This window comes from Poromitra crassiceps (genome assembly GCF_964638095.1).
Source record: "Poromitra crassiceps genome assembly, chromosome: 11".
In the NCBI taxonomy this organism is placed as follows: domain Eukaryota; kingdom Metazoa; phylum Chordata; class Actinopteri; order Beryciformes; family Melamphaidae; genus Poromitra; species Poromitra crassiceps.
The window spans coordinates 33,323,930-33,336,335 of record NC_139643.1 but is presented as its reverse complement, the minus strand read 5'-3'; the positions used below and the strand labels follow the sequence as shown (position 1 = coordinate 33,336,335).

The 12,406-nt window shown below is 47.4% G+C and overlaps 1 protein-coding gene across 1 annotated transcript in view; it reads left to right on the top strand.

Moving 5' to 3' along the window:
- The window catches only part of ppp1r9a (protein phosphatase 1, regulatory subunit 9A), a gene marked incomplete at its 5' end in the record, with an annotated part of 61,910 nt that overhangs the window by 27,122 nt on the left and 22,382 nt on the right, over positions 1 to 12,406 (top strand). Inside the window, 2 exons of the mRNA XM_083645773.1 lie at positions 2,177 to 2,281; positions 11,565 to 11,700. Of these exons, the coding sequence (XP_083501899.1) occupies positions 2,177 to 2,281; positions 11,565 to 11,700 (241 nt within the window). The remainder of the gene's footprint in view (positions 1 to 2,176; positions 2,282 to 11,564; positions 11,701 to 12,406) is intronic.

Genomic DNA, 12,406 nt, shown 5'->3' with positions numbered 1-12,406 from the left:
ACTCACATAAGACCCTAAATTTAATAGTTAGAAGGTTTTTGTGGATTTTGGTTTCCAGGGACTTTAAGACGTAGCAGGAGAGTGGGAGCCTGTGAAGGTCAGGGAGCGTTGGGCCCCTGCCGGTCCTGATAGACAGACAAGCAGCTGGCTCAGTGTCTAGCTGTCACACCCATGCGTCTCCATTATGTCCTGCTTGACAGCTGCATTTGATGTGCTGGATGTGGAGGACAGACTGAGTCCTGCTGTGCAGCTGCTGCGTGTTGTGGCAGTGTGCGCTGACCGGCTCTGGGTGGCTCAAAGCACACCGGGTACTGTGGCTGCGCCGCGGTGCTAATTCCCCTTCCCCCTTCAGCATGGGACCTCAGGAAGTGAATGCCCCATTCGTTTTTCAATTGACATTTCGTAAAATCCTTATATAGTGTTTTAACTTCTTTTAAGCCTGGAACCAAGCCGACCAGCTACGAGATGAACCGCGACCATAAAACATGACAACAAAAAATAAAAACATGAGGGATGAAAAAGTTGAAAAGGATTTTTTTTCTCTCACGCTTTTTCTTTTTTCTTTTTGCTCCCAGTCAAATGTTTCATATGGTGACTCGTGATTCATCTCGTAGCTGGTCGGCTTGGTTCCAGGCTCAATGGAGAAATGAAGGGGGAATTCACTGACTTCCCAAGGTCCCATGCGGCCCCTGGAGGTTTTACATCTTTGCTCATGACCCTGTTCACAGCAATAGACAGGTCTACTTCCCTCATGTGGCCGGTCAGCGCGCCAGCTGCAGTCTACTGTATGTAGTACACTGACAGTCGGCAAGTACCTGGGGCGGCACGGTGGCTCAGTGGTTAGCGCTGTTGCCTCACAGCAAGAAGGTCCCGGGTTCGAACCCCGGTCCGTCCCAGGTCCTTTCTGTGTGGAGTTTGCATGTTCTCCCCGTGTTTGTGTGGGTTGGTTTCCTCCCACCATCAAAGACATGTATGTTAGGGTTAATACTCCTGTCAGTGCCCCTGACCAAGGCACTGGCAAAATAACTGCAGTTGGTCCCTGGGCGCTGCACTGCGGCTGCCCACTGCTCCTAGTTCTAGGCGTATGACTCCATGATGTGACGCTCCTCTTGCTATGAGAGAGGGGGGCGTCAGTGCTGTATGAGATAGAAGGTTCCTAGTAGAGGATGGGTCAAATGCAGAGGATGAATTTCCCCATGGGGATAAATAAAGGATAACTTAACTTAACTTACCTCATACAATCGCACATAAAAAAATCTGAACTATCTCTTTAAGGTGGATTTAAGATGTTTGATTTAATTGAATCCAAATAGCAATGAGCTCTATTTTAAGTGATAGTTTCACAGTTCTCCTGTCACAAGTAGTGGATCATCAGTGGCTTCATTTCAGGTCAGGAACTCAAGATGACCTCATATCCTGTCCAGAGCGGAGCAGAGATCCCGGCTATGTTCATCGGCCCGGGGGCAATAGACTAGTGTCCTCGTTAGCCCTCCTAGCTTGTTTTGAGCCTTATCTCTTCTGTCTCTTGGATAGGCAATATTCTAGCGCCATCATAATGGAAATATGTGATGGAAAGATAGTCTGCCACTGACTGTTGTCATTTTGAGAATAATGTGGATAATACGCATGATAGGCTGGTTCATTTGTCGCTTGCACCTCTCTCTCGCAGTGGTTTTCTCGCATCTGAACCATGAATATTTATGAAAATGTATGAGAATATTCTCACACACTCAACTTGTTTTTTGCATCGCAAGTTTCATTTTTGGTGGAATACACCGTAATCATCAAGTAGTAGGTTAGCCATGAGCTACAATATCAGCCACTGTCAGTTCACTTGGAGACACAGACAACGAAAGAAAGAAAGAAAGAAAGAAAGAAAGAAAGAAAGAAAGAAAGAAAGAAAGAAAGAAAGAAAGAAAGAAAGAAAGAAAGAAAGAAAGACTCCATTAGATAGCTTAGTGTTTGTTTGGGTTGATTAACAGATTTTGGAACATTTCACTCCAAAATGATAAATCCATCCTTTAAAGTGGCAATTTCCTCACAACATTATTGCTGGCATGAAATTAAAACTCTATGCAACATTGTTGATGATATTCGAGAAGAGTTTTGTGTTTGTGTGCAGCTGTTTGTGCTTTGTTGTGTTTTGATTGATGCCCTTTGTCTGCCTGTCCTTCAGGATCAAGGTGAACGACCAGATTGTGGAGGTGGATGGGACCAGTCTGGTGGGCGTCACCCAGAGCTTTGCTGCCTCCGTCCTCAGGAACACATCAGGAGTGGTCCGGTAAGGACACGCGCGCGCGTGCGCACACACACACACACACACACACACACACACACACACACACACACACACACACATGCACGTGCATGTGCACACTACAAAAAAGATCTACAATAAATTGTTTAGTCTCATAAGTCTTAAGTCTTAAACCAAGCAAAAATAATTAATTGAGGTGAGACAATTTCACTTGTTTTGTCTGTTTGTTTTTTACTATAAACAAGAGTCAATATCCTGAAAAGCAAGAAAGAATAAGGCAGGTGTGTGTGTGTACATGCGCACATGAATGAGCAGAAATTGTGTTCAGCCACAACTATGTCATTTTACGTGCGATCGCGCGGAATCTGTCTGAATCTGGGTGACCTAACAGAGCCGGATTTTTTAAATTAGGTAATTAGGGCCGACTAGATCGGCAAAAATGGCTTCAGCACCATGGAGAGCTCCATTCGGTAGCTACTGATGGAAGACACCTGAGTAGAGGATCACAGCTGAGCGGAGTTGGAATCAGCCATGGAAGTGGACAATGAAAACCCTCTGGGGAGAGAGGCTGCATGCCAACTCTGTGAGCGATGCCTGACTAAATGGCCAGTGATTGTGTGCTGCAACGGGCATCATAACTATAATAAGAATGCAACGTCTCTGTGTGAGTGAGTGAGTAATGGAGCCGCATTTTATAATTTGGTAATTAGGGCGAATTAATTATGGCTGAATTTGCGCTCGCTGCGCAGATTAACGGCTGAACTTGTGATGCTGTAGCCTGATATTCCGACTTCATCGTCAACTCATAAACTAATTTCCTCTTCTGTGGAGTGGGCGTGGCTTCGAAGGTCTGGAGCCAGGCTAGTGATGCTGTGCAATGACTGCGCAATGGCTGCCCAGCCTCCACCGCTCACACAGGGACGGGTGTTGCGCTAGTACAAAGAAAGTGATTCGAGAACATTTCCGAAATAAGGTGAATTGCATTGGATGCAAATTAAATGATCTGATCCCTAGCAGATTTGTTTATCACTTGTTTTAAGAAAAATAATATTTTAGGGCTCAACACTGGATTAAATGATATCTGAATCACTTGAACATGGTTTCATCTGGTGAGAAAGACATTTGGATTGCCACAAGATTATAGGAAAGTATGTCAAGTGGCAATCAGCTCAAGAGGCAAGCAGACTACTGTCATGACGTTTCAGACAGTGTTACGCTGGGGACACACCGGTACGCGGAACTTGCGCGCATGCGCCGCGCAGCGCACCTCCACTCAGAAGGCGCTTAAAGTGTCCACACAGAGAGCGCAGCTCACTTTGCGCGCTCTGCTTGTCCGCTATATATTTTGCCCCAGATCTATTGTCTTCGTTATCATGGGTAGTAAATAACAACATAAATATCTAAAGTAATATGTTTGGGATAACTGTTAATGGCTACCTTCGGCGTTATAAAATGCAATTGCATCAGATTTATGTCTGTTCTCCTCCCGTTTTCCCAGTGCGTGCTGTTGTGTAGAGAGAAGGCGAGTCCTAGCTCTCTACTTGTTGCTCCGCAGGCAACGAGCCCCTAGAAGCCGCTCCCCCTCTCCAACTGCTCTCTCTCTCTTTTCACACTTCCAAAGGGGCAATCAACAACGTAAATAAACATAATTGTACTTTGAAATTGGTTTAATTTGACGAATGTCCGGGTTCGGAGTTCCTGTCTGCCCTGATCTGATCTGTTCAGCTTGACAGAGTCGCTCACGGAGGCAGAGGTCCGTGCACAAAAATAGAAATCTAGGCTATCTTGTGCGCCCTGAGCGTCCGCGGAGCTGCGCGCTGCGCGCAATTCGGTGTGGACTGACAGATCTGTTAACATGGTGTCCTAATGTAAACTGGCTGCGCACAAGGTCGCGCCGTGCAGCTTACGTGCAGGAGACGCTTGCGGTGTGTTTGACGCCACTGAACACTTATAACCTCCCTTACACACAAGAATGACAGTCCTCATGTATGGAATAAGGCTACATGAAATAAGATATAATAATAGTATGTAGATACAGTATATAGTATTGTATATAATTTATATTGTATATGTCGTATATACGTATATCTCTTGCATATATACATATATATATATCATATAATTGTCCTGTATAGATACAGTATATATAATGGTATATAGATATATACAGTACTTGCAAAAAGCAATCTATATACTTGAGCAGCTGCATAAAGCGTGTGTGCTGAGCTGCAGTGGAGCAGCAGCAGGTATCTGGCAGAGGCTTGAGGTTCATTAGCATACTGTCTGTGAAGTGAGTGAAGGTCTGGGCACAGAGTAGGGCTGCTGTGTTTGTGAGTGAGAGTGGAGCGACGTTGGGCAGGGGCCCAAAGCAGAGCAGTGGGGAGGTGGAGCAGCGTTGGGCAGGGGCCCTCTCAAAGCAGAGTGCTGGGGAGGTGGAGCAGCGTTGGGCAAGGGCCCTCTCAGAGCAGAGCGGTGGGGAGGCGGAGCAGCGTTGGGCAGGGGCCCTCTCAGAGCAGAGCGGTGGGGAGGTGGAGCAGCGTTGGGCAGGGGCCCTCTCAAAGCAGAGCGGTGGGGAGGTGGAGCAGCGTTGGGCAGGGGCCCAAAGCAGAGCAGTGGGGAGGTGGAGCAGCGTTGGGCAGGGGCCCTCTCAAAGCAGAGCAGTGGGGAGGTGGAGCAGCGTTGGGCAGGGGCCCTCTCAAAGCAGAGCAGTGGGGAGGTGGAGCAGCGTTGGGCAGGGGCCCTCTCAGAGCAGAGCGGTGGGGAGGCGGAGCAGCGTTGGGCAGGGGCCCTCTCAAAGCAGAGCGGTGGGGAGGTGGAGCAGCGTTGGGCAGGGGCCCTCTCAAAGCAGAGCGCTGGGGAGGTGGAGCAGCGTTGGGCAGGGGCCCTCTCAAAGCAGAGCGGTGGGGAGGTGGAGCAGCGTTGGGCAGGGGCCCTCTCAAAGCAGAGCAGTGGGGAGGTGGAGCAGCGTTGGGCAGGGGCCCTCTCAAAGCAGAGTGGTGGGGAGGTGGAGCAGTGTTGGGCAGGGGCCCTCTCAAAGCAGAGCGGTGGGGAGGCGGAGTGACGGACAATGGACAGACACGGCGCGGCAGGAAGGCTTTGATTGGGAAAGGCGACGCTACCCTGAGCGACTCTGGGGGCTCGCCGTTTCTCCACTTCAATTGTTACTTGTTGCTCTTTTGGTTCTTTGTTGGTAGCGCATAGTTGCAGAGTTGAGTTTCTTTCTGGCCAGCACTCCTCTCGCACCCTTTTTCCCAGCTATTGTATATCCCCCCCCCACCACCACCACCCGCCTGTGTCCTCTCCCTGTCTCTCTCACCTCTTAACTGCTCAGTGTCTCATTGTTTCTCCTGCTACTATCTGACCATCCCCTTGTTTCTACTTAATTATCCATTCATTATATTCCTTCCACATCCATCCATCCATCCCTCCATCGACCCACTCGCCCTCTACAGAGTGGCGAGAGCGACGTTCTACTGCTATTAAATAATCCACAGGTCCCAGTGTGGTTTTTAACCCTGAAACCTACTGAGCGCTGCCACAGCCAACGTGACAGATGGCGTTGTGAAGGACACCCATCCATCATGTTCCCCACAGCACACTCTCTCTGGGACTCAGACGCTTGATCCGAGCTGTGGAAAGATAGGTGTGTGTATGTGTGTGTGTGTGTGTGTGTGTGTGTGTGTGTGTGTGTGTGTGTGTGTGTGTGTGTGTGCGTGCGTGCACGTGCGTGTGCGTGCGTGTGTGGTTAGACAGTTCCGAAAGTATCAGAACAGACTGTTGGCTGGACAGATGCTGTTTGTTAAGCTAATATTGACAGTAGGGGTTTTCCACATACAGTAGCAGGATAGGGCTATATGCTAGTAGGCAGCCTCATCTATCTACAGTATCTATCTATCTATCTCACTCACTCACACAGACACTTCACATTCTTAACACATTGACTGCCAGACGTTTTTTTTTGCTGTAGGTAGCTTCTGCCAAGCCGTTTTTTGAGGATTATGGCTCATTTTATAAGAGCCGAGGATTCGTTTCAGCTTGGAGTTTGTGAACATACAATATCTCAAAAGTACTAATAGAATGTGTACTTTCTCTGTCTAAAAGAGTTAGTTTGTAGAGTTAGTAGTTATGTAAGCATTAGCAGTTGAATACAGCATGGTTTTAGCGTGAAAAAGAATATTCAGAGATAAACGGCTTTTTGTGAAATTGGATGGAACGGTCACTTTAACCATTCATTTTTGGCTCTCTCTCTCTCTCTCTCCCTCCCCCTCTCGCTCTCTCTCTCTCTCTCCCTCCCTCTCGCTCTCCCTCCCTCTCTCTCTCTCTCTCTCTCTCTCTCTCTCTCTCTCTCTCTCCCTCCCTCTCGAGTTGCTTCAACTCCGCCCTCCGTGGGCGGACAAGCTTGTCACCAGTCAGTGCTTTGCTGCTCTCCTGTGCCTGCATGTCTGGGCCGCTGTTTGAGGAAGTCGGGATGGACTCGCTCGTTTGGAGTTTTGGTTGAGAGAAGCTTTTGCGATTCTGGTCATATTTATGCTGCGTGTTTCAAAGTGTGTTCCTCCACCTGTAATCTATCACCCGATCATAGTAGATCGGCTGAATCTATTATGTAAATTTGCAATCCCGCATCGCCAGCAATCAGCGCGAAAAGGAGAATGGCTGGGCTGAGAATGGCTTGACAAGTTAAAAAAATGCTTTCCTTTCTCTAGCCAGGAGAGCACTGTTGCCACTTAGTGGGTCGGTGGAATGGGTTGTAAACGTTCGGTGGCTCCAATAATTATATAAGAGATGTAAAAGGCTTAGATGCACAACCCACCGTCAAAAAAAAAAAATCGATGCCAAAAACGTGTAAACACGTTGTTGGCAGGGAACAGCTGGATTCTGAAAACGTGTTCATACGTTGTTGGCAGTGAATGTGTTAATATAGGATATCATGAAATTTTAGGTGCAGAATATGGAAGTTAAAGTACTGTCAGCGTGTTTCAGCAAGTTGTCATAGCTGTTGCTCCTTACTACTCCAAGTGCTCCCTCTCATATAGAGTGTCTATAGACTGTCATTATCTTCCCAGTAAATCCCTCTCGCTCTCTCTCTCTCTCTCTCTTGTCTGATCACTAGAGGTTTTACGGCAGGCTGTCCTAGATTTGCCATTTTGGCTATATTTAACCCTGAGTTCCAACAGCAAATCATCCAGGTCTGTATTGGGCCTAGTCAGAGCTCAGCCCCTCCCTTCTCCCGCTGTACAAAAACAGTGTTTTACTGGCCCTGTCATGTAGATCACCTGCAGGGGAGCACAAGAGGAAAATGCATTTCTTAATATCAGTTCGAGCATAGAAACAAAGTGGGATGACTCACTTGGTACAAACATGACTGAATATGAATACAAATGAATGGTGTATGGTGCATTAATACAGTATAGTCACATCTAAAATCTATATTTTTAAAGATCATTAGAAAGGCCATGCTGCCGTCAGTCGGAATTTTAGCATTGATAGTTTTCAGAATGTTCATTTTTTTAATGCAGTTATTTCATTTACGTATATAATTTTTTTCTCCCATTTTCTCCACAATTGTACTTGACCAATTCCCACTGCTGTCCCGGTTGTTGCTCCACCCCCTCTGCCGATCTTGGGAGAGCCGTAGACTAGCGCATGCTTCCTGTGATACATGTGCAGTCGCCGGCCGCGTCTTTTCAGCTGACAGCGAGGAGTTTCACGGCAGGACGTAGCGCATAGGAGGATCATGCTATTCACCCCACTTCCCCTCCTCCCCGAACAGACGTCCCGACCGACCAGAGGAGGCGCTAGTGCAGTGACCAGGACACAAACCCCAACAGCATCCCATCCACAGACACGGCCAATTGTGTCTGTAAGAACGTCTGACCAAGCCAGAAGTACCGCTGCCGGGAATTGAACCCCAAGATCCCCTTTCTGTACAAATCAGTGCTGTTGGATTTTCAAAATGACACCAGCAAATAATACTTGTTGGCCTTCTCTTCGGCCCCCAAAGCTCACTCGCCTTTCTGTGTTCATATGAAATGATACATCTCCATTTGACCTCAAATATATACAGTAATAGAGTAAATAGACAGGACATCACCTCGGTCGATCAGCCATATAAACCTGTGCTGACATCCTCACCTGTTAACTCAGTGCTACCTAATGGAGCAGACACGTTTCCTATACCACTTCTAAATGCACTTTTTTCATACTTGACCTGTATTTTGCACACATCAAACGGCAAAGAGCAGTTTGATGCGTCGGGGTTCCTTCACGTTATTCCATATATTTCACACCAGTCATTTCTGCATTAATCAGAGTGATCAAGTGGAAATGAAGCAGCGCTGCGTGTGCTGGCCCCAGAACAGCAGGAGGCAGGGAGGCTCCCCATGCCTGAGCAGAAAGGCTGCTTCCAGGTCAGCTGTTCCTCAGACCTCCCTGCTGTCCCATGCATCGTTAGCTTAGCCAGCTTCTCCCTTTCTCTCTGTTACTGTAGCTTAGCCAGGACCTCTCCCTCTCTCTCCCTTTCTCTCTGTTACTGTAGCTTAGCCAGGACCTCTCCCTCTCTCTCCCTTTCTCTCTGTTACTGTAGCTTAGCCAGGACCTCTCCCTCTCTCTCCCTTTCTCTCTGTTACTGTAGCTTAGCCAGGACCTCTCCCTCTCTCTCTGTTACTGTAGCTTAGCCAGGACCTCTCCCTCTCTCTCCCTTTCTCTGTTACTGTAGCTTAGCCATGACCTCTCCCTCTCTCTCTGTTACTGTAGCTTAGCCAGGACCTCTCCCTCTCTCTCCCTTTCTCTCTGTTACTGTAGCTTAGCCAGGTCTCTCCCTCTCTCCCTTTCTCTCTGTTACTGTAGCTTAGCCAGGTCTCTCCCTCTCTCTCCCTCTCTCTCTGTTACTGTAGCTTAGCCAGGTCTCTCCCTCTCTCTCCCTTTCTCTCTGTTACTGTAGCTTAGCTAGGACCTCTCCCTCTCTCTCCCTTTCTCTCTGTTACTGTAGCTTAGCCAGGACCTCTCCCTCTCTCTCCCTCTCTCTCTGTTACTGTAGCTTAGCCAGGACCTCTCCCTCTCTCTCCCTCTCTCTCTGTTACTGTAGCTTAGCCAGGACCTCTCCCTCTCTCTCCCTTTCTCTCTGTTACTGTAGCTTAGCCAGGACCTCTCCCTCTCTCTCTCCCTCTCTCTCTGTTACTGTAGCTTAGCCAGGACCTCTCCCTCTCTCTCCCTTTCTCTCTGTTACTGTAGCTTAGCCAGGACCTCTCCCTCTCTCCCTTTCTCTCTGTTACTGTAGCTTAGCCAGGACCTCTCCCTCTCTCTCCCTTTCTCTCTGTTACTGTAGCTTAGCCAGGTATCTCCCTCTCTCTCCCTCTCTCTCTGTTACTGTAGCTTAGCCAGGACCTCTCCCTCTCTCTCTGTTACTGTAGCTTAGCCAGGACCTCTCCCTCTCTCTCCCTTTCTCTCTGTTACTGTAGCTTAGCCAGGTATCTCCCTCTCTCTCCCTCTCTCTCTGTTACTGTAGCTTAGCCAGGACCTCTCCCTCTCTCTCCCTTTCTCTCTGTTACTGTAGCTTAGCCAGGTCTCTCCCTCTCTCTCCCTCACTCTCTCTCTGCTAGCTTAGCCAGGTCTCTCCTCCTCTATCCCTTTCTTACTGTAGCTTAGCCAGGTCTCTCCCTCTCTCTCTTCATTCTCTCCATTTCTCTCCGTTACTGTATCTTAGCCAGGTCTCTCCCTCTCTCCCCCTCTCTCTCTCTCTGTTTAGCTTAGCCAGGTCTCTCCCCCTCTCTGTCTTTCTCTCTCTGTTCCTTCACATGTAGATCAAAGACGCCTCTCTGCTGGAGCGGAAGGCATTTTCTACATCGCCTTCAGAAATATCTGAAAGAGCTCTCGGGAGCTGAATTCACTTGATTAGGCCCTCTCTGAAATCCCCCCAGCCCCCCCCCCCCCCCTCTCTCTCTCTAGCTATCTCTCCGTCTCGGTCTCCCACACACGCACGCACGCACACACACACACACACACACACACACACACACACACACACACACACACACACACACACACACACACACACACACACACACAGAGAAAGAGTTGGACTCACACTGGGTTGGAGACAAATTTCCTGGAATAGGTCAGAGAAATTTGTATTTATCATGGCTTGTTTTCTCTCTCTCTCTCTCTCTCTCTCTCTCTCTCTGCGTTGTGAGGAGAGTAAATTGGATTATATGAATTTTCTCTGCATAGCAGTGCCATCATTTGTTGTAAAGTTATAAGGTTTGGGAATTGGGTTTAATAGGGCATGACTTTGTCATCTTTTGCCGTTGTTTTCTTTAGGTAGAGACATGGGAAGAGGAACACATCATACAGTATTTTTTATTTATTTTTATTTTGATCATAATGCAAAAATTATGCCAACTATCAGCCCTTGATTTAGATGACACACGCCACTTTTTTAGAAATAGCTTCGTACTCTTTTACTGTCATTGTTCTTTGAGAAAAAGTAGAGAAAAGTCAGAAGATGGGCACATCCAGTCATATTTTTCAGTTTTCTGGAATAGTATCTCGCTCTCAGCGCATCTCCTGTCTAGTGTCTACCATATATAACCTCTCTCTCTCTCTCTTTCTCTCTGTCTCTCTGTCTCTCCCCCCCCCCCCCCCCCCCTCTCTCTCTCTCTCTCTCTCTCTCTCTCGGACCGACCGACTGTCTTGTCACATTATAATGTGTGTCCTCCTGCCTGCCCTCCCCACCAAAAAAAGATGAGATGTAATCAAGATTACAGCTACATTGAGTAAAATCAGGATTACTAGCAGGATTGCAATTTTAAACTTCATTTTAAAATAAATAACGATGCGCACACATTACAACACTCGCCTCACACATCACCACTCTGGTGCAGCCTGTTCTCACGGCAGTTTGTGAATTAATAGTCTGCCACCAGTTACACCAGCTGACATTGTGTTATTATTTCTCACTTTGTATTATTATTAAGGAGAAACAGGCAACACATAGATTGACTGAAATTGCTGAAAGAGCAGTTTTTTATGTCCTCCTGAGGAGCATGCTCTAGTAGTCAAATGCAGGAAATTTGTTCAAAATTAATCCAAAATAATATTATTTGGATTACGTTACTGATAAAAAAAATAATTAGTAATTCTATCGGATTGCATTTTTAAAGCAACCCTCCCAACGCTATTATAATATAATAATATGTAACTGGTACGCTGGTTGACTCATCGCAAGTTTGGCTTAGGGTTATGGGTTCCAAGCAGTGACTAAGACGACAGAATGAGGAGTTGCTGATTGGCCGGTTGTGTGTCATGGCAGGTTTGTGATTGGCCGAGAGCGTCCGGGCCAGCAGAGCGAAGTGGCCACGCTCATCCAGCAGACCCTGGATCAGGAGAGGAGGCAGAGGGAGCTGCTGGAGCAGCAGTACGCCCAGTACGATGCAGACGACGACGAGGTAACCCCCACACACAGTCCTCCACACTGCAGAGGGCGCTACAGTGTCAAACGTCCTGTACACATCACGCTCATGTACACATCTTATCTATTTATGTACTATTGGATGGAAATGGGCAAATACTGTAGAATAAGATGCCACCCACCTATTTGAGTGAATGGGAGCATTGGGGGTGGACACTTCTTTCTTTTTGACATTGGATTTCTTAAATATATCGTTAGCTTTAGTTATACAGTAGGTGGCGGTATGCACCTAACTTGGTTGCAATCTGCCATTAAACGCAAAGAAGAAGAAGAAGAAGAAGATGCCACCCACCAGGTGATAGCTACACATTCTTTACTCTCTTGCTAAGGCTCACTATATCTATAAAGCAGCCCCAATCTCATGCCTCACAGGATAGCTCATTAAATCCATATTACTGACAGTAGGCTTTGATACTGGCACGCACACACACACAGACACAGGCGCACCCACACACATGCATGCACACACACACACACACACACACACACACACACACACACACACACACAGACACGTGCACACACACACACACACACACACACACACACACACACACACACACACACACACACACACACACACATACACACACACACATTAAGTTAGTGTCCTAGAAGCATCCCTCACTTTCCCTCTCTGATGCTGCTGCTTACTCATAGAATCATGCAATCGTGTATACATT